Source organism: Martes martes, assembly GCF_963455335.1.
Source record: "Martes martes genome assembly, chromosome: 9".
NCBI lineage: Eukaryota > Metazoa > Chordata > Mammalia > Carnivora > Mustelidae > Martes > Martes martes.
In genome coordinates this window covers 98,688,013-98,706,589 of record NC_137896.1, presented here as the reverse complement: position 1 = coordinate 98,706,589, position 18,577 = coordinate 98,688,013, and the positions used below count along the sequence as shown (strand labels likewise).

The 18,577-nt window shown below is 45.8% G+C and overlaps 1 protein-coding gene across 1 annotated transcript in view; it reads right to left on the bottom strand.

Annotated features, from left to right (window-relative positions):
* DNAH6 (dynein axonemal heavy chain 6) overlaps positions 1-18,577 on the bottom strand; it is a gene marked incomplete at its 5' end in the record, with an annotated part of 237,936 nt that overhangs the window by 8,058 nt on the left and 211,301 nt on the right. Inside the window, 6 exons of the mRNA XM_080813644.1 lie at positions 2,841-3,063; positions 6,110-6,261; positions 6,999-7,071; positions 7,571-7,756; positions 11,346-11,473; positions 14,197-14,326. Of these exons, the coding sequence (XP_080669770.1) occupies positions 2,841-3,063; positions 6,110-6,261; positions 6,999-7,071; positions 7,571-7,756; positions 11,346-11,473; positions 14,197-14,326 (892 nt within the window). The remainder of the gene's footprint in view (positions 1-2,840; positions 3,064-6,109; positions 6,262-6,998; positions 7,072-7,570; positions 7,757-11,345; positions 11,474-14,196; positions 14,327-18,577) is intronic.

Genomic DNA, 18,577 nt, shown 5'->3' with positions numbered 1-18,577 from the left:
TTTAAAAGGGTTAAAATAGGGAAGAGGAAAAATTAAAAAAATAAAATAAGAAAAAATTAAAATTTAAGAAATTTAACTTTGAAAGACTAATGAATCATGGGGAAAAAGCCATGAGTTCTTTGTGGTGTATTCCTGTAGCTCTGATGTTTTGCAGTTCTCATTGATGGGTGAACAGGTCTTGGCTGGCTGTTCCTGTTGATCCTTTGGGGGAGATTCCTGTTGCAGTGATTCTCAAATGTCTTTGCCTAAGGCAGAACTGCACCACCCTTGCCAGGGGTTGGGCTAAGGAATGTGCTTGGGTTTGCTCTTGGTAGCTTTTGTTCCCTGAACTCTTTCTGTACAGATTTGGAGGAAGGAATGAGGATGGTGACCTCCCAGTCTCTAGCCCCTGTAGGAGCTGAGAGCTCGGGGCCCCACTCCTCAGTGCACCCTCGAGGAAAGCAGTCAATCACTCCCATCTCCCTGGTCTCCGGCCACATTCTGAGCTCACCCAACCTGTGACTGTTTCTATCTCTGGCACGTGGCCCTGTTTGGAGTCTCCAAACCCAGCAGATTCCTGCAGCACGCTCCTGCATCACTCCTCCCAGAGGAGGAAGAGGGAGGGGTGTCTCTTCTGGATCTGCCACTTGTAGGATCTTGCTCGAAGAGCAGTGGCCTTACTGTGCCTTGGATCATAGTTTAAGGTAACCCCGAGCTGAGAGCTCACTCGGCTCACTTGGCTCTGTCTCTGCAACCAGTTTCCCTGCTCCAATACCTGGGAGCTCTGCCACACTCAGACACCCCTGGTCTTTTTGTGACCCCACGGGTCCTGAGACCACACTGTCCCTGTGAGTTCTCCACCCCCTGCTTAGCCTCTAGAGTGACGTCCCTCAGTGGAGCAGACTTCTAAAAGTTCCAATTTTGTGCTCCACTGCTCTACTGCTTGCCGGGAGCCAGTCCCTCCCTCAGCAGTCTCTCTTCTCATATGTTGACTTGGGTTCAGTTCTCCACATGACCTACCTTCCAGAAAGTGGTTGTTTTCTGTTCCTAGAATTGCTGCTCTTCTTGTCTTCAATTGCCTGTTGAGTTTGTAGCTTTTCAGAATGGTTTGATAACTATCTAGCTGAACTCCTGGGACCCAATGATATTTATGTCTACTCCTCTGCCATCTTTCTCCTCCAGTTAATAATGATTTTAAAATTTAGTGATAATTAAGTGTAAGGAATCCATCAGTGATTTAATTTTTGTATATAGTATGACATAGGGTCTAAGTTTGGTAAAACCAATTGTCCAAGCACCATTTATGGAAGAATTTCTCTCTTCCTGACCTATTTTATAATGTATTTTATTTTATTTTATTTGAGAGTATAAGAGAGGAAGAGAGAGAAAGAGAGCTAGCACGCACAGAGGGAGAGGGAGAGGGAGAAGCAGACTCCCTGCTGGGTAGAGAGCCCGATGCGGGCTGGATCCTAGGACTCTGGGGCCCTGTGCCTAAGGCACATGCTTAACTGACTGAACCACCTAGGCACCAAACAAGGTCTGTTTAGTGACAGCAAAGTCATAGTACAAAGCTCCCAAAGAGGGAGGGGACCTGAGAGGGTGGTCCGCAACATCATTTTAATTACTACCTTTTCTTGGTTCCTCTTGGTGAGAAGACAGAGTTCCTATTGGAATTTTAGCCAATAATAAGATAAATGACTTTTATAAAATAGGTAAAAGACTTAAACAGACAGTTTATCAAAGAAGATATAAATAAGTACCAGGAAAGATGGGTAGCATCCTTAGTAATTAGGGAAATGCAAAGTAAAACCACAAGAAGATACTACTATATTCTATCGTCCACCTGTCTGTCTGACATCTAAAACTAAAAGGACTGATTATCCTAAGTGGTCATGAGGAGGTGGAGGAACTGGAACCCTTACATGCTGCTAGTGGAAGTGTTCAATGGTATGGCCACTTTGAAAACAGTGTTTCTTCAGTTCTGGAAAGTTATCAGCCATTATTATCTCTCTTTCATCCTCTTTCTCCTTCCAGATTGGAAAGATTTATCCTTTGCAGAAAATGGAAAATTTGGCTCCTTTCATGATGTCACCTTTTTTTTTTTTTTTAAATCTCATTGTGCTGTATTGTGAGGGATTTCCTTAGCTCATTCCCTGCTCACTCTTTAGCTGTGTCCTAACTCTGTATGGGGCAGATCTTCAGTCTCTGTTGTTGTTTTTTTTAAAAGATTTTATTTATTTGACAGACAAAGATCACAAGTAGGAAGAGAGGCAGACAGAGAGAGGGGGAAGCAGGCTCCCCACTGAGCGAAGAGCCCAATGTGGGGCTCGATCCCAGGACCCTGGGATCATGACCTGGGCTGAAGGCAGAGGCTTTAACCCACTGAGCCGCCCGGGCACCCCTTCAGTCTCTGTTGATACAGATTTCTACTTGGTTCCTTTTTTCAGGGCTACGTCTTAGTTTCAGGCCCACTCAGATTCCCCTTTCTTCAACATGGCATTCCATTTTTGGTTTATTTTCAAATCCATTTTCTATGATGAGTCTCAGTGGCTTTGGTGAGAGAGAGATTTTTGTATGTACTCAGGCCATCATTTTTTGAAATTAGAAGTCACTGTTCAATAAGCTCTATTCTCTACTTATTAGAATAGAAGAAAGTATTAGTTTTATAATGTCAATCCATTCTCAGAGTTTAAAGAAAGATAATTTATAACATTTATAAATTAATATGTTATAAGTGGCCTCCTTTTAAGCTTTGCTAATTGGTTTAAGATCTCTCCTTGCATAGTATAGTTTTTTTTTTTTTTTTGGACTTTGTAGTTTGTGTTTTGTCATTATCTGGGCCAGTGTTTGCGCATCCTTACCTGTGGTTGAGAGCGTTCCTGCCCGGGCCCCTGTTTTATAAAGTGGGGAGTGGTAAAGTGCCGGGTTTGGCACATAATTTTGTTGAGGTTCAAAATGCACCACGGGCAGCATTGGATTCATCTGTCCTGGCAGTGCATCCTCCATCACCATCTCTGTGTTGTCCCATCGAGAAGCATCCATGAACATCCCATGAACAAGAACGCCATCCTGAGGAGAGGGCAACTGAAAGATGAACAGAAGTTTTAAGGTGAGGAGATGAACAGAAGTTTTAAGGTGAGGAAAAGGGGCTTAGCCGCTGTGGGCTGGGTTTTTTTTTTTTTTTAATTTTATTTATTTATTTGTCAGAGAGAGAGTGGAAGAGAGAGTGAGCGAGCAGAGGCAGAGGGAGAAGCAGGCTCCCTGCCACGCAAGGAGCCTGATGTGGGACTCGATCCCAGGACGCTGGGATCATGACCTGAGCCGAAGGCAGCTGCTCAACCAACTGAGCCACCCAGGCATCCCATGTGGGCTGTTTTCTGAGCCCCACATCCTCACCAGTTAGTTCTAAGAACTAGTCTACAGATTGCTATTATTTGTCACATTCTGGAGAGGAAAATACAGAGGCTTGGAAAGGTAAAATGACTGCCTTCTCAGTTTGACACCAAATCTCATACTTTCCATACTCCACCAACATCTCTAATAGGGAAGCCATTGATGGGCTTCAGACTATCCTATATAATGTCCTGACTTTCTCCTCCTCATGGGAAGTGAGTGGGAGAGGAGGGCTGTTCTGTTTAGCAAGGTCTTTCCGGGGTCTGGGTGCCCTGCTAAAGACAGACTCTATATCTCTAGTAACACTTACAGAGCACCAGTTCCTTTTTTGTTTTCAGAAATTATGCTAGATTTTTCATGTTTCTTTTAAGGGTGGGGGGTGGGGGACAGAGAAAAACCCTGGCCCTTAGTGGCCCATGACTGGATGCCACCCCTAGTGTACAATTTCAGCCCGTTGTAGACTTCCGTGTCGTCCTTTCTCAAACACTGAGTGCCACTGGCCATTTGTGGAGCTAGTTATCTTTGGGATAATTGGAGCTTCGCACCTGCAGGCAGATGACCGAGCAGGTAGTATATTTTTGGACACAGGTAGTATATTTTTATCATGAACAAAAGAATGGTAAGCTCTTTTTGGCTGGTCTTTACTTTTTAGCATCCTGAACTTTGTCTCCTGGGCAGGCTCGGAGAGGGGGAGGGGGGCCTTCCTGTCTTGGGGGCTGCTGGGTACGCTTGTGCAGTTTGCCTTAGGAGAGGCTGAAAACCAGCCTGCTATACACGTGCCGGGCCATGTATGGGAGCCATGTGGGCATCCACCCAGAGGGAGTGTGTTTTCCTAAACTGCACAAAGGTGGCAGATGGGCAGACAGTGGCTTGTGTGTAACAGAAATAAAGTTGTGTAAGCAGTCTCTGGGAGACGGTCACTGGGAGGACCACGATGTGGGCCCATGATGTGACCTGCCATCTCCACAGAAGGCAGGGATTCTAAGGCATTGTCATGCGCCAGTGCCCACGATCTAGGCGGGTGGGTTGGGGCAAGGTGGAGGAACAGAGGCCCTGGTGGTCAGCATAAGCTTCCATCTGTCAGAGTCAGCCTCCTGGGGCAGGTAAAAATGTGCCAGGCACAGAGCAGGGCCGGCATCCTGGAAGGCCTCAGTGAGAACTTTTTTGTGGGTGCCTTCCCGAGGCCTTGGTTATTCCTGATATGGGCCTGGGACACCCTCCTGGCTAAGAAGGGGCTCAAAATAATGAGAAGTGCAACTCTCAACTTATTTTAATTTTTACTTTAAAAAGCATTTTGATGCTCAAACAAATTTCCTTAAAAGTGTAACCCTTTTTATTGTAATTTTAAATACAGGCAATTAAGAGGCATGGGATGTTACAGTATTTCATAAGTAAGCCATGCATACAGGATCAGTTTGTCTTTGTAAGTTTTTGCTCGTGTGAGCAGAGTAGATCAGTCAGATCTGAGTGGGGTGGATGCTGACAGAAGTATCCAGGAGCAACTTCTACTAACTGATGCCAGGATATGTTAAGAAAGTTTAGTAAAGCCATTCACCACAACTCTGTTGATTGGTGTGTGAACACTTTCTTGGAAAAAACCATCTGGAGCAGATGTTTGATTTTGTGGCACAAATAGGAAATTATATTTATACGGCTCACTGGTACACAGAGCTCCAGTCCCTGTTGCTATCTCCTTAGCACGTTGAAGCTGGGCAGCTCATGTTGGCAGCAGTGGTTCTCATCCCTGCCTCTACACTCGAATCACCAGGGGAGCTTTGGAAAATAATGGTGCCTAATGAAACGGGGGTGATTCTGATGTGACTAGCAGGTAGTCTGCGCACTGGGAGTTTTAAGAAGTTTCCACAGGTGATCCTAACCGTCAGTCAAGGTTGAGAATCACTGATACTCTAGAGCCGTGGTTCTCAAACTTTAGTGTGCCAAGAACCCCATTTAGGACTTGTCACAGTACAGATTTCTGGGTCCCAGCCCAGAGTTTCTGATTCAGTAGATCCGGAATGGGTCCTTGGAATTTGCATTTCTAGTAGGTTCCCAGGTGATGCCCAAGCTCCTGGTATTGGAATCACACTTTGAGAACTTCTGCTCTAAAGGGGGTAAACTATGTAGGCAAGAAGTTTAAACTGTTTCTCTAGTGCACTCCTGTAAGTTACGCCGTGTATTTGTGGTTATATAATGTATGAAGTTGGTACATCACTTCCGCTAGGGGGCAGCTCAATGAACTGCCAATAGACTCAGCCTGTAATAGTAGTTCTTTATTGCGGGAGCATTATGCGCCGGTTCATTCTTACCACATCACCCCTCTGAGGCCGGCGGCGGCCCCATCTTACGGATGAGAATGCTGAGATGCAGACACCCTGGTCGTTGCTCTAGCATACTTAGCTGGCAAAGGGGAGTCAGGCCTGCGTGATTCTGAAACCCTTGTTTTTAACATCTTGTTAAAACCCTCATATTTAACCTCTTTCTCCATTAAGAAGGAGAAAGTTGCCATAGGAATCTAAAGAAATAAACAGTGTTACTTTAAAGAACATCTCTACAAATCAGGCTAATTTGGGCATTCCATCTAGGCACTGCTCGCCTGGGGAGTTTGTCTGAGGGCTGTGAATCTTGTCTGCTTCTCGTGCTCCTGCATGTGGGAGGCAGTGGGAGAGGAGGTTGGCTGAGATCTCAGATGGCCGTGGGACAGAGCTGCTTTGCTGTAACAGTAGTCAGGGGACAGTACCTCCAAGTCCATGGGCAATTCTTGTCCAAACTGCACTGTCTTGGCAGCTTCTGTAACTGCAGCTTGATCCCGGTAGATGGGAATCATGTTGTATTTGAAACTCAGCTCATCTATAGGCAAATTGTATTTCCGAGCATGATTTTGCAGAGTTCCTATAAATAAGAAAACCAGAAAGCTGGATCCTCTGAACAACACTGCCGCTTCTCGAACACAGCCTCCGCTTGCCTCTGCCAGGCTGCTCTAGCATTTGAGAGCTTCCACTCCAGCGGGAAGTCTCAACCATTAATGCCTTATTCCAAATTAGCTCATCAGACTGGAAGCCTGCGGTGATGTTAGGAGGGGTGGAGCCATGGCAGGGCTGGGAAGAGAGGGAGAAAGGCCAAGTCTCAAGGGCACTGCTCTGCAGTGAGGGAGATAAGCCAGGGCAGGACATCCAGAGCCCCATCTCCCTAACTTCAGAGTGCTGCTCAGCTTGTTTTATATGGGCCTGCTAGCTGGAGTCCTTGAGGGCTGCTGGAAGGACAGAAGGAGTATTTGTTAGAGGGAAGGAAGCTACGCTGAGGTGGGGCTGGAGCAGGTGGTGCCTTTAAGCACGGGGGCGGGGGGGTGCCGCACGGGACTAGGGCATGCTGTGGACGTTTACAACCCCAGGGCACGCTTGCAAGACAGAGAGGGGCAGGGATTAGGTTGTAGGGGAGCATCTGCTGTTTCTGCCATCCTTTCCCCGAGCCAGAGAGGAAGAGAAGGGCCTCACTGAACAGACCTATAGTCAGCCACGCACAGTTAGGTCATTAGCAGCCAGGCCTTCTCCCCGGCTCCTAGAAACCCAGCATGTAACCGATCATGGTCTTTTCTGTGGGATTTTTCTTGAGAAAGCACGGTTGGTTACCTGTTAGAAATCCTTGAGGAAAGAAGAAACCGGAGATCCAGAAGGACTTAGGCTGCCCCCTTTTGAGCCACAACTAAAGGAGAAACATCACACCATCACGTATTGTTTTTCTAAAATGGAGTTTGTCATTTAAATCAAAGTCATATTTTGGAGGGCTTCTCAGGAGACAGAATCTCAGCCAGCCTGAGTCAGTCACCAGCCTCATTCTCACTGCCTGTCTGTTCCCCTTCCTCACATAAAATCCAGAAACTGGTTATTTCAGGGGGTGTGGAAGAGGGGAGACCACAGCAAGGTCACACCTGGCACTTTGGACTCATGTCAGATTGGTTCTGTATGTCATAGTCGGGTCCCATGAACTAGATCTGAAACTAAAAGGACATGTGGCAATAAGGGCCAAGGGCAAAGTATGTTATGATCAGCATGACTTTCAAACTGATGCCATTCTGGAAGTTTTTGTCTCTTTGGGCTCAGATGATCCCTCAACGGTTGTTAGTGTTTCAGTTCGCTAGGGCTTCCTAAGGACCTTGAGGCCTACTGTGTTCATCAAACCCCAAAGAAATGAATCTTCTTACGTCCACAAATGCAGTCCTCAGGATAAGATCTTTGACCCATGATCCTAGTGGCTTCAGGGACGGGTAGGCTGTGCTGGACCACAGAGAAGGAACCTGGTTGTTGAGGAAACTGTTATAGACCTTCTCCATTTCCTCAGACATCACCACAAAGCCAGCAATGGCTTTGTTGAGAGTTTCCAGAGAAGTCTGAAAGAACAGGAATGGGGAGGTACATTTCACAGATGTAATTATCAAGTGTGAGTGCCACTCGTTTGTGGCAGCAGGTACAGCGTTGGGCTGAAGGGACAACTTGCTGGGTTCCATCCTCCCTGCTGGGCCAGACCCTCCAGTCTTTCATCTATTTTTACAACATGTGACCATAGGGGTGTGAGCCCTGGGGTGGGGGACAGTTCCGGCGGTTAATAGCAGAATCCAATGAAGTGGAGAGAGGGGAAGGTAGAGAAATACCCCTGAAGCCTCAAGAAGTGATTTCAAGAACTGCCACTGAACAGCTCTCCTCTAGGCTAAAGGAGAAACGGGCCTGATGGTTGGTTAGTTGGGAAGCGTGGGGGTGGTGGTGGGAACTACCTCGTGCCCCCGCTAATTCTGCCCTGGGGGCTGCCCACGGCCTCTGAGGTCACAGCAGAGGGGGAAGATTCTTAGATGAGACCAATCTTTCAGCAGGTACCAGAGAGGCTCCTTGAACTGGAAACACTTCCTTAAGGCATGTCCCTTACCCTCCCCTCACCCCAACAAAAATCAGAGGCAGACAGCAGTCCTGGGAGATGCTGGGCTGGCAGCAGCTGTGGGAAGTACAGGGCAGCAGTTGCGGCCTGGCTAAAGATGAAGGCTGGGCTTGAGGATGGGTACGGCGTGGGTTCCCGTTTTGTGAAAACTACTGCCATCTACTGGAAAGATATTATAGAAAGATGTTATATTTTATTTATATTGATTGAAAAAAACAAAATAAGGTCCAGGACCATATAGCTCTGGAGATAGGCCATATGTGGATGAACAAGGTTGGTCAGCCTTCCCTTCCCTCACAGTTACTCCCCAGCATGCCTTCTCTCTCCACAAGAGGCAGTGGGATGAAAAAAAAAAGAGTTTTAGTTAGATCTGCCCTTGGGACGTGAGGAGCTCTTGGCAGCATCAGAGGCTCTCAGCCAGAGCCAAGGCGGTATTCTACCTTAGGTACTGAAAATGGAAAAAGGAGCAGGAGACTTACATAAAATGCTGGGAGAATGCCTACGTTACGGGGAGAAGGGGGGGATTAGGCAGCTAGGGTCTTCCAGGTCTGCTGAAAATAGAGGTCACTTTGCAGCCGATTCTCCCAGAGGAGGTAGTTAATGCAGGCACCATGTTCAGTGAAAGAAAGGATAATGTCAAAATGTTCTCTGTGGTTAGAAGCCTGACTAATAGGCTGGCCTCGTCTCTCCCAGGAACGGCCCTGGCTCACAGTTCTGTCACTAGAAGGAGGAGAATGGGCCCCCCAGGGGCTGCCACCTTCCTCGGCCTTTCTCAGTGCCACGGCGGTGCCGCCTTGCTATTCCCTGGGTGAAGCGAAGGGGCTCGGCCAGACTCAGGGCAAAGCAGGGCCAGGCAGAGGTCAGGATGGGGGAGGTGGGCGGTGAGGGGCCACCACCCCTCCCTCAGATAGGCGCGCTCTGCCTTGGTTCCTGACGGCCTTGCAGGCTGCTTCTTCCTGGACTCTGCCCTCTTCTGCTTCCTGTAGGTGAATCCCGCCATTATTGGGAGATGGTGTTTGACGAGAAGTGGCCACAGGGAGAGCCACTTGAGAGCCACACTCATTCACTCGCTCATTGAAATATTCACGAAGATTTAGTATGTGTCGGGGGCTAGGGAAACAAAAATGACTAATATCCTAGTTTCCCTCTCTTCCAGAAGTTCATTGTCTCCCGGGGGACCCATCTTCCTGGAGGGGTGATTACAAAGTAATGTGGTAGGCATAGTGATAGACACAGACACCTGGAATGATGGGGCACTGAAGAGGGGCTCCTAAGTTATCTGATGGTGGAGGGACGGGCTGGTGTGCCAAGAAGACTTTTTGGAGGAAGCGACATTTGCATTTGTCCGTCTTCAAGTAGATGAAAGGTCATGATGTAGAGGAGTCAAGACGTGAGCAGCATGTCCGTCCTCTGAACAGTCCTCCCTTCCTTTTAGCTGGGCACAGCAATCCAATATGGAGACTACACTGCCCACCACCCTCAAAGCTGGGGGACAGCCATATGACCAAATTTTGGCTAATGGGGTGCAAGAAAAAAAATGGTGTATGTGATTTCTGGGTCACATTTTTACGAGGAACCTGCTTTCTCCCAGCCCTCACTTTCCCCTGTCCCACGGGCTGGCAAAAGGGGACAATAGGAGCAGCCACCTTAGGCCCAGAGATGCAGGCTAGCTGTTGAGGCTGGAAGAGCCGACCCTCCAGCTGGGGTCCCTAGATGAGCTCACAGAGCAAGATGGACTCCCTGCCCCCACAGGGCTTCCTCTAGGCTGTTAGCTGAGAGGGAAGTAATTTTTATCTTGTTTTGGTCATTGTATTTAGAGGTCTTTATCCTAGCAGCTTAGTCTCTAGCCTGGCTCTTTCCGTGTACAAGGCGTTAAGCCCAGGGATGGCCCCCTGGCCTGTGACACTGGTGTATAGCTGACAAGATCCACAGTCCCAAGGTGAGAGCTTTGCATGTTCAGCTAACCCGTACCCCTCTAACCCACACGCCAAAGTATTACCTGCCAACAGTAACACTGGGAGACTGTTTTTCTAATAGGGGAGAGTCTTTGGCTTTAAAAGATTTACCCCAGGGGCGCCTGGGTGGCTCAGTGGGTTAAGCCTCTGCCTTCGGCTCGGGTCATGATCTCAGGGTCCTGGGATCGAGCCCCGCATCGGGCTCTCTGCTCAGCAGGGAGCCTGCTTCCCTTCCTCTCTCTCTCTGCCTGCCTCTCTGCCTACTTGTGATTTCTGTCAAATAAATAAAATCTTAAAAAAAAAAAAAAAAGATTTACCCCAGTTGTCCTTCCCAATCTTATCACCAAGCCTTGACTTTGTGCTAGGTATTTGGGTCTTGCTGGGCAGCAAAACTTACCCAGTGAATGCTCAGTATTTGGTCTCTAATAGTTTTTGTGCTTCCCTTATCAAAGTTACACACAGAGAAACCAGGGAGGCCTTCAGCCATCATTATAAATCCAAGGCCACCCGGAAAGTATTCCGGAGCATAAGGCAAAGGTCCAAATAGTTGTTCTCAAATTTTAGTGGCAGTGAAATCATCTGGGGGTGGGGGCAGGTTATTTAAATTTCTCAGGGAATTCTAACTCAGTAGATCTGGAGTGGGATCAGGGAACCTGCATTTCGAATATGTTGCATAGCAGATTCTAACACGGGCATTTTGTGGCCCAACTTGGAGAAACTCTGGTTTTTATAGTCGTCATAAAGACTGTGTTATTACATGCAAACTGGACGTCAGGAACACGCACTAAATCTCTCATAATTCAGTGCTTTGGTCCTTGATCAAATGTCTGAGTCAGTGCTCACTCCAGGGGTGTAAATTAGGATAATGAGGACACTGGGATCTGTAATGTCACAGACTGATGGAGGCCTTATCAGAGAAGGGCAACAGATTCCTTGGATGGGGGTTGATTCCATTTTAGCCAAGTTGTGTTTGGAGAGTTGTGAGCAAATCCAAATGGAAATGCTGAGGTGGTGGAAACGGAGGATTCTTATGAGGCTACACTTCTCTACAAAGCTTTGCTGCCCAACAGCAGTGCCGGCAGCGAGCGCTCTCACGTGTATCAGCTTCAGTAGTTTGTTAAAGCGGTCCACTTCTTGTCCGAGCACCGTAGTCAGGGAGTTAAGGCGTCCTTGAGGATCCCTGACGAAAAGGCTCTCCGACGCACTCTCCATTTCTAGTGTTTCTGAAACACACACAGCTGATTCCTCAGACTGATCATCATGGACTGCGGTCTTCATAGCACTGCCCTTGTCATGCTCTTAGCTTAACTCTTACAAAGCCGACTTCTGTGGCAGGGCCATGACTGAGTGGGAGTCTGGCCGCGCACAGACCTCAGTGGCAAATGCCAGCAGGACCAGCAGCTACCTGGTAGGTAAGGGCCGTCCCTGGGACCAGAGGTGCCAGGAACCCTGAGTTTTCTCTGCCAGGTGTATGTAAGCCTCCCTCTTCCCTGCCCACAGGCATTGCCTCTCAGAGACGAGGGGGTGGCTGGGGGTGGGAAACGAGGAAAGAGGCAGATGCAGCATCTCTCTTGTTCCTGAGCACTGTTCAAAGGGACTGACTCAGTTTTTAGGCCTGAAGCTCAGGCTGGGTCGAAAGTTTTGCTCTTCCTTTTCCCTACAGTCTAGCAAATGGAGGCTTATAGAAGCTATACCAAAATGAAGGCCCAGCATTTTGCCTGCATGTCTGAGTAAAGTGTTAGTAAGTGAGTGGCTCTGAAGTCTACATACCAAATTCCTCCTGAATTTGCATTTTCACTGCTCTAGAACATTCACACAGCAGTGTGGGTGAGTCTAGTCTCAGGTCATCCGCAGCGCTGTGCTTACACATCCCCGGTCCCCTATCAGCCCCTGAGGGGCTATTCCAAACCCTCAGTTCTCTTACTGAACAGTCACATCCCTGTCCCCTTTGCCTTAGCCGATGGCATCATTTATTTCACACTGAAAATATGTGCTTTATAAGCTCAGAGAGAAAACTCTCCTAGGTGTCAGTAGAACTCTCTGAACCAAGTACACGGCCTTCCAGCTGGCCATCTGCCTATGCCTCCCTTTTCTACCCAGCCCTCCATCTTCTGTTTGTTTAAAATCACCTCCTAGGGCGCCTGGGTGACTCAGTCGGTTAAGCGACTATCTTCGGCTCAGGTCATGATCCCAGCGTCCTGGAATTGAGTCCCACATTGGGCTTCTTGTTCCGCAGGGGGCCTGCTTCTCCCTCTGCCTCTGCCTGCCTGTACTCTATCTCTCTGACAAATAAATAAACAAAACAAAACAAAACAAAAAAAAGAAAGAAAGAAAAAAAATCACCTCCTAAACTAACCGACTCAGTTTGCTTCACCAACAACACAACGCCCTGTTCAGGAGGCATTCTTTTGAGGCCCTGTCTTGGGAGGAGATGACTGGCTTCTGAGGTCACACAGGCCTTTTCTTCTGGGGGTGGGGTGTCTTAGGAGGATTGGCAAGACTCTGTGGTACAGTGATATAATAAGAAATATATATTTTGGTCTTTGTCCCTGGTTCCTCCTGGCTAGAGCCCCCCAAACCCTTGTAATTTCCTAAGTAAGAAGAGTGATAGGAGCATCATTTTTTATATTTGGCTTTGACCCTGGCTCTGAAATAGCTTCTGGGTGTTAAAGGTGAAAGGAAAGTCTTTGTTAACGATGTGGCTTTGAAAAGCCTTGAAGGGTGGAGGGCTTGTTGTCAGGTGAACCATGTGATTAGACTTTGGGAACTTTCAGCTTTCTCCTCTGACCTCTTCGGAGAAGAGAGGGGCTGAAAGTTAAATCAATCACTAATGGCTAATGACTTAGTCTATTATGCCTAATAATGAAGCCTCCATAGAGACCCTAACTGAAGGGGTTTCGAGAGCTTCTGTGCACTAGGAGGGTGGTGTACCCTGTCCATGGGGACAGAAGCTCCTGCTCTTGAGACTCTTCTAGACCTTGGCCTATGCACCTCTTCATGTGGTTGTTTATCTGTACCCCTTTTTATATCCTTTATAATAAACTGGTAAATGTGTTTTTCTTGAGTTCTGTGGGCCATTCTAGCAAATTATAAACCCAAGAAGGGGGTTGTGGGAACCCCCAAATTATTGCCAGTTAGAATTATAGGTCACAACTTGGGACTTGAGATTGGCATCTAAAGTGGAGTACAGTCTTATGGGATTGAGCCCTTAACCTGTGGGGTCTGAGCTAACTCTGGTTAGTGTCAAAATTGGATTGTAGGATACCCAGTTGGTGTCCAGAGAGTTGGAGAATTGAAGCCCACACATTTGATATCAAAAGTGTTGTGAGTAGAGAGAGAAGCACAGTTTAATTTTACACCAGACTAGGAAGTGTAAACCTATAGTCATTCTAAGAAAAGTGTGAGAATAGATCACTGATCATTTGGCAAGATTCCTTAACTCACCAGAAAGCAAGGTAATAATAATTTAGCTATTTCTCTTGAATCTAGGAAAAAAATGACACAGATTCTAGAGAAGGGCTGTCTAATGAAAAATTTTACAATAATGGAAATGTCTTCTGTGTTGTCCGATATGGTAGCACTCAAAATGTGGCTGGTGTAACTGAGGAAATGAATTTTAAATTTTACTTATTTATATTTAAGTTTAAGTAGCCACATGTGGCTAATGGTTACTGTCTTGGGCAGGACAGGTCTAGAGGCACAAAGAAGCTCAGGAAAAAGGCTGATTAACCTTCGTGGGCTTAGAAACCAACTTGCTCCTAATGCTTCTGGCAGTTGGCTTGTTGAGATCCTCAAGACTTCCATGGAGAGCTCCAGGTCAGAAGTGCTCTCTACATAAAGAAAAGTGTATGTAATAAAGCAGATTTGGATACCTGCTCATCACTCAGCTTTCTGAGTTTATTCCTAAAAGTCCCATGATGTACAGATGCTAGGGATTATTTATTACCTGGAACTCTGGTCTGGACTGAAGCGACAAGTTCTTGGACAATTTCATCATTGCTTTTTCCCTCTCCACCAGAAGATGACCTTGGCTGGACCTCAAGTATGGTGTTGATTAAAGTGTTGGTCTCTTTGTACTGTAAAGGTGGGAAGAGACAGAATGGTGAAGACTCAAATTCTCAGAAAATAATTTGCAGCACAGTTTACTTATAGAAATAATGGCAATTGTCAAAAAAGGGAAATTTTTATGTTGAAGATAGGATTGGTAAAATGTGCTCATTGGAAAGGCATGGTACAGGTGACCTTTGAACAATGTTGGGGTAAGGGGCATTGCCCCTCTCAATCACACAGTCAAAAATCCATGTATAATTTGATTCTCCAAAAACTGTCTAAGTATACAGCTCAGTAGTATTAAATACATTAATTATGCTGTGCAACCATCACCATCATCCAACTCCATAATTCTTCTCATCTCTTAAAACTGATACCCCTTACCCATTAAACAGTAACTCCTCATTCCTCCCTTTCCCCAGCCCTTGGCAAATACCATTCTACTTTCTGTTTCTAGGATTTTGACTACTCAGAATACCTCATATAAATAGCATTATATTGTGCTTATCTTTATGTGACTGACTTATTTCACTTAGTGTCATGTCTTCAAGTTTCATCCATGTTGTAGCATATTGCAGAATTCCCTTCCTTTTTAAGGCTGAACAATACTCCATTGTATGCATATATCATTTTTTTGCTTATCACCTGTCAATAGACACTTGGATTGCTTCCACGGTTCAGTTATTGTGAATGATGCTGCTGCTGACCAGGGAGCCCCATGCAGGGCTCGATTCCAGGACCCTGGGGTCATGACCTGAGCCAAAGGCAGACACTTAGCAGTCTCAGCCACCCAGGCAACCCTATTTTTGGACGTTTTAATCTCCATTCTGGAAAGTTTATTGTTCTCTATATCACACGTGTGATAATCTATATACCAGTCGGGGTCTATAAGTCTCCAGAATAGTTCTTAATTTTGCTGTGGTATTTTTAGTTTCCTTGACAGTTTTCATTCTTACGCATCTCATGGCATCCTCTGTATATACATGTCAGCCTGTTCTCAGATTCTGGCTTTTTCTTTCTATAGGCTGGGTCTTCTGCCCTACCTCAGATGCCAAGAAACATTGTTGATTTTTGTGTTTTAGCAGCAGGTGATTTGCAGAGGGCAAGTCTCTATCTTCCAGATGGTGTTTTCTATCCTTTATCCTTCAGTATGTTTTTCTCCCCTATTTACTCAGCCTCTGTGTTTTTTCTCTCCATTTATTCAGCCTCTAATGAAAAAAGCGACAGTGGATATCTGTTTTGTGCACAGACAGTCTATACAGATGGCCCTTGACTAATGTCTATTATTGTCTTAGGAGGCAATTTCTGCCTTTTTCCTCCAACTGATGTGCACAGGTCAAGGCCCACTTTTCTTTACTAGTTTCTAATAAGCATCTCTGTAAGTATAGTTTGCTGGAGTGAGGAAGGAATCATATCTTTAACGTAAAGACTCTATTGATGGCAGGCAGAATTAGCTAACTCAAACCAGCTAATCAAAGAAAAGAAATCTGTTGGCTCATACACTGGGAAGAAGAGAACATAAGTCACATGGGTCTCAGGATGAATGGACCTAATGTTTTCTCTCCAGTACGTGCTTGGTTGTTTCTTTCTTTCCTATGGCAGATGAACTTCTTCCAAGTGGTTGGGGGAATGGGTTGAGTGTCAATGATAGGGCCACAGACAGCTGCAGATATACAGTATCTTTTTTTTTTTTTAAAGATTTCATTTATTTGACAGAGATCACAAATAGGCAGAGAGGCAGGCAGAGAGAGAGAGGAAGGGAAGTAGGCTCCCTGCTGAGCAGAGAGCCCGATGCGGGGCTCGATCCCAGGACCCTGAGATCGTGACCTGAGCCGAAGGCAGAGGCTTTAACCCACTGAGCCACCCAGGCGCCCCCAGATATATAGTATCTTAACCGGTGATTCCAAAGGAAAGAGAAATTCCTCCCCCAATCCTAGCATCTCTATATACTAAAGCTTAGGGAAGAATTCTCATTCACCTAACATGGTCCATGTACCTGTTCCTTGGACCAATTCCAGTGGTTAGGTGATGGAGTGCTTGCTGCCTTTGGCCAGCGATGAGTCATTTGCCCATCTCTGAAGGTAAGGGGGTCTTACCAGAATTTCATGGAATGAGGAAGGGGCTGTTATCCCAAAAGGAAGAGATTGGGAGTAGGGCATATACTCTACCAGAAAAATGGAGGAAGGGAGGCTAGACATAAAAACTTACCATGGTGCTCACATCAGTCGTAGTGAACCAACAGAAAACACAAAACTACACTCCTAGGTACACACTGCCAAGAGTGTTACCTCTATTGACAGTGCCGTATTTCTCACAGGATGCACCAAGTTTTACTGTATCTACACTACCCTTTCCCTTCTTTCACCCCTCGCCCCATGCCCCACCCACTCTAGAGCAAACAGTCAGATATGAGTGAATATTAACACTTGGTTTGGCCACCTCCTTTTCTTCCTAAAAGTAGAATAATGAAAAACAAGATATTATTCTAACTCCTCACTAAATAGCAAAACAATTTTAAAATTAACATACAATGTATTATTTGCCCCAGGGGGTACAGGTCTGTGCATTACCAGCCTTACACATTACACAGCACTCACCATAGCATATACCCTCCCCAGTGTCCATAACCCAACCACCCTATCCCTACCCTCCCACCCACCAGCAACCATCAGTTTGTTTCATGAGATTAAGAGTATCTTATGGTTTGTCTCCCTCCTGATACCATCTTGTTTCATCTCCCCCCCACAACGACCCCCTGCCCTGCCTCTCAAATTCCTCATATCAGAGAGATCATATGATAATTGTCTTTCTCTGATTGACTTATTTTGCTCAGCATAATACCCTCTAGTTCCATCCACATTGTTGCAAATGGCAAGATTTTTGATGGCTACGTAGTATTCCATTGTGTATATATACACCACATCTTCTTTATCCATGCATCTGTTGATGGACATCTAGGTTCTTTCCACAGTTTGACTATTATGGACCTTGCTGCTATAAACATTCGGGTGCATGGGCCCCTTTGAATCCCTACATTTGTATCTTTAGGGTAAATACCCAGTAGTGCAATTGTTGGGTCATAGGGTAGCTCTACTTTCAACTTGTTGAGGAACCTCCATACTGTTTTCCAGAGTGGCTACAGCTTGCATTCCCACCAACAGTGTAGGAGGGTTCCCCTTTCTCTGCATCCTTGCCAACATCTGTCCTTTCCTGACTGGTTCATTTTAGCCATTCTGACTGGTGTGTGGTGGTATCTCACTGTGGTTTTGATCTGTATTTCCCTGATGCTGAGTGATGTGGAGCACTTTTTCATGTGTCTGTTGACCATTTGGATGTCTTCTCTGCAGAAATGTCTGTTCTGTCTTCTGCCCATTTCTTGATTGGATTCTTTGTTCTTTGGGTGTTGAGTTCAAGAAGTTCCTATAGATTTTGGATACTAGCCCTTTATCTGATTTGTCATTTGCAAATATATTCTCCCATTCTGTCAGTTATCTTTTGGTTTTGCTGACTGTTTCCTTTGCTGTGCAAAAGCTTTTGATCTTGATGAAGTCCCAATAGTTTGTGTTTGCCCTGGCTTCCCTTGCCTTTGATGATGTTTCTAGGAAGAAGTTGCTGTGGCTGAGGTCGAAGAGGTTGCTGCCTGTGTTCTCCTCAAGGATTTTGATGGATTCCTGTCTCACATTGAAGTCTTTCATCCATTTTGATTCTGTTTTTGTGTGTGGTGTAAGGAAATGGTGCAGTTTCATTCTCCTGCATGTGGCTGTCCAATTTTCCCAACACCATTTGTTAAAGAGACTGTCTTTTTTCCATTGGACATTCTTTTCTCTTTTGTTGAGGATTAGTTGACCATAGAGCTGAGGGTCCATTTCTGGGCTCTCTATTCTGTTCCGTGGATCTGTGTGTCTGTTTTTGTGCCAGTGCCATACTGTCTTGATGATGACAGCTTTGTAATAGAGCTTGAAGTCTGGAATTGTGATGCCGCCAACTTTGGTTTTCTTTTTCAACATTCCTCTGGCTATTCAGGGTCTTTTCTGGTTCCATATAAGTTCTAGTGTTATTTATTCCATGTCTTTGAAAAAAAAATTATGGTATTTTGATAGGGATTGCATTAAATGTGTAGATTGCTTTAGGTAGCATAGACATTTTCACAATATTTGTTCTTCCAATCCATGAGCATAGAATGTTTTTCCATTTCTTTGTGTTTTTCTCAATTTCTTTCATGAGTACTTTATAGTTTTCTGAGTAAAGATTCTTTGCCTCTTTGGTTAGGTTTATTC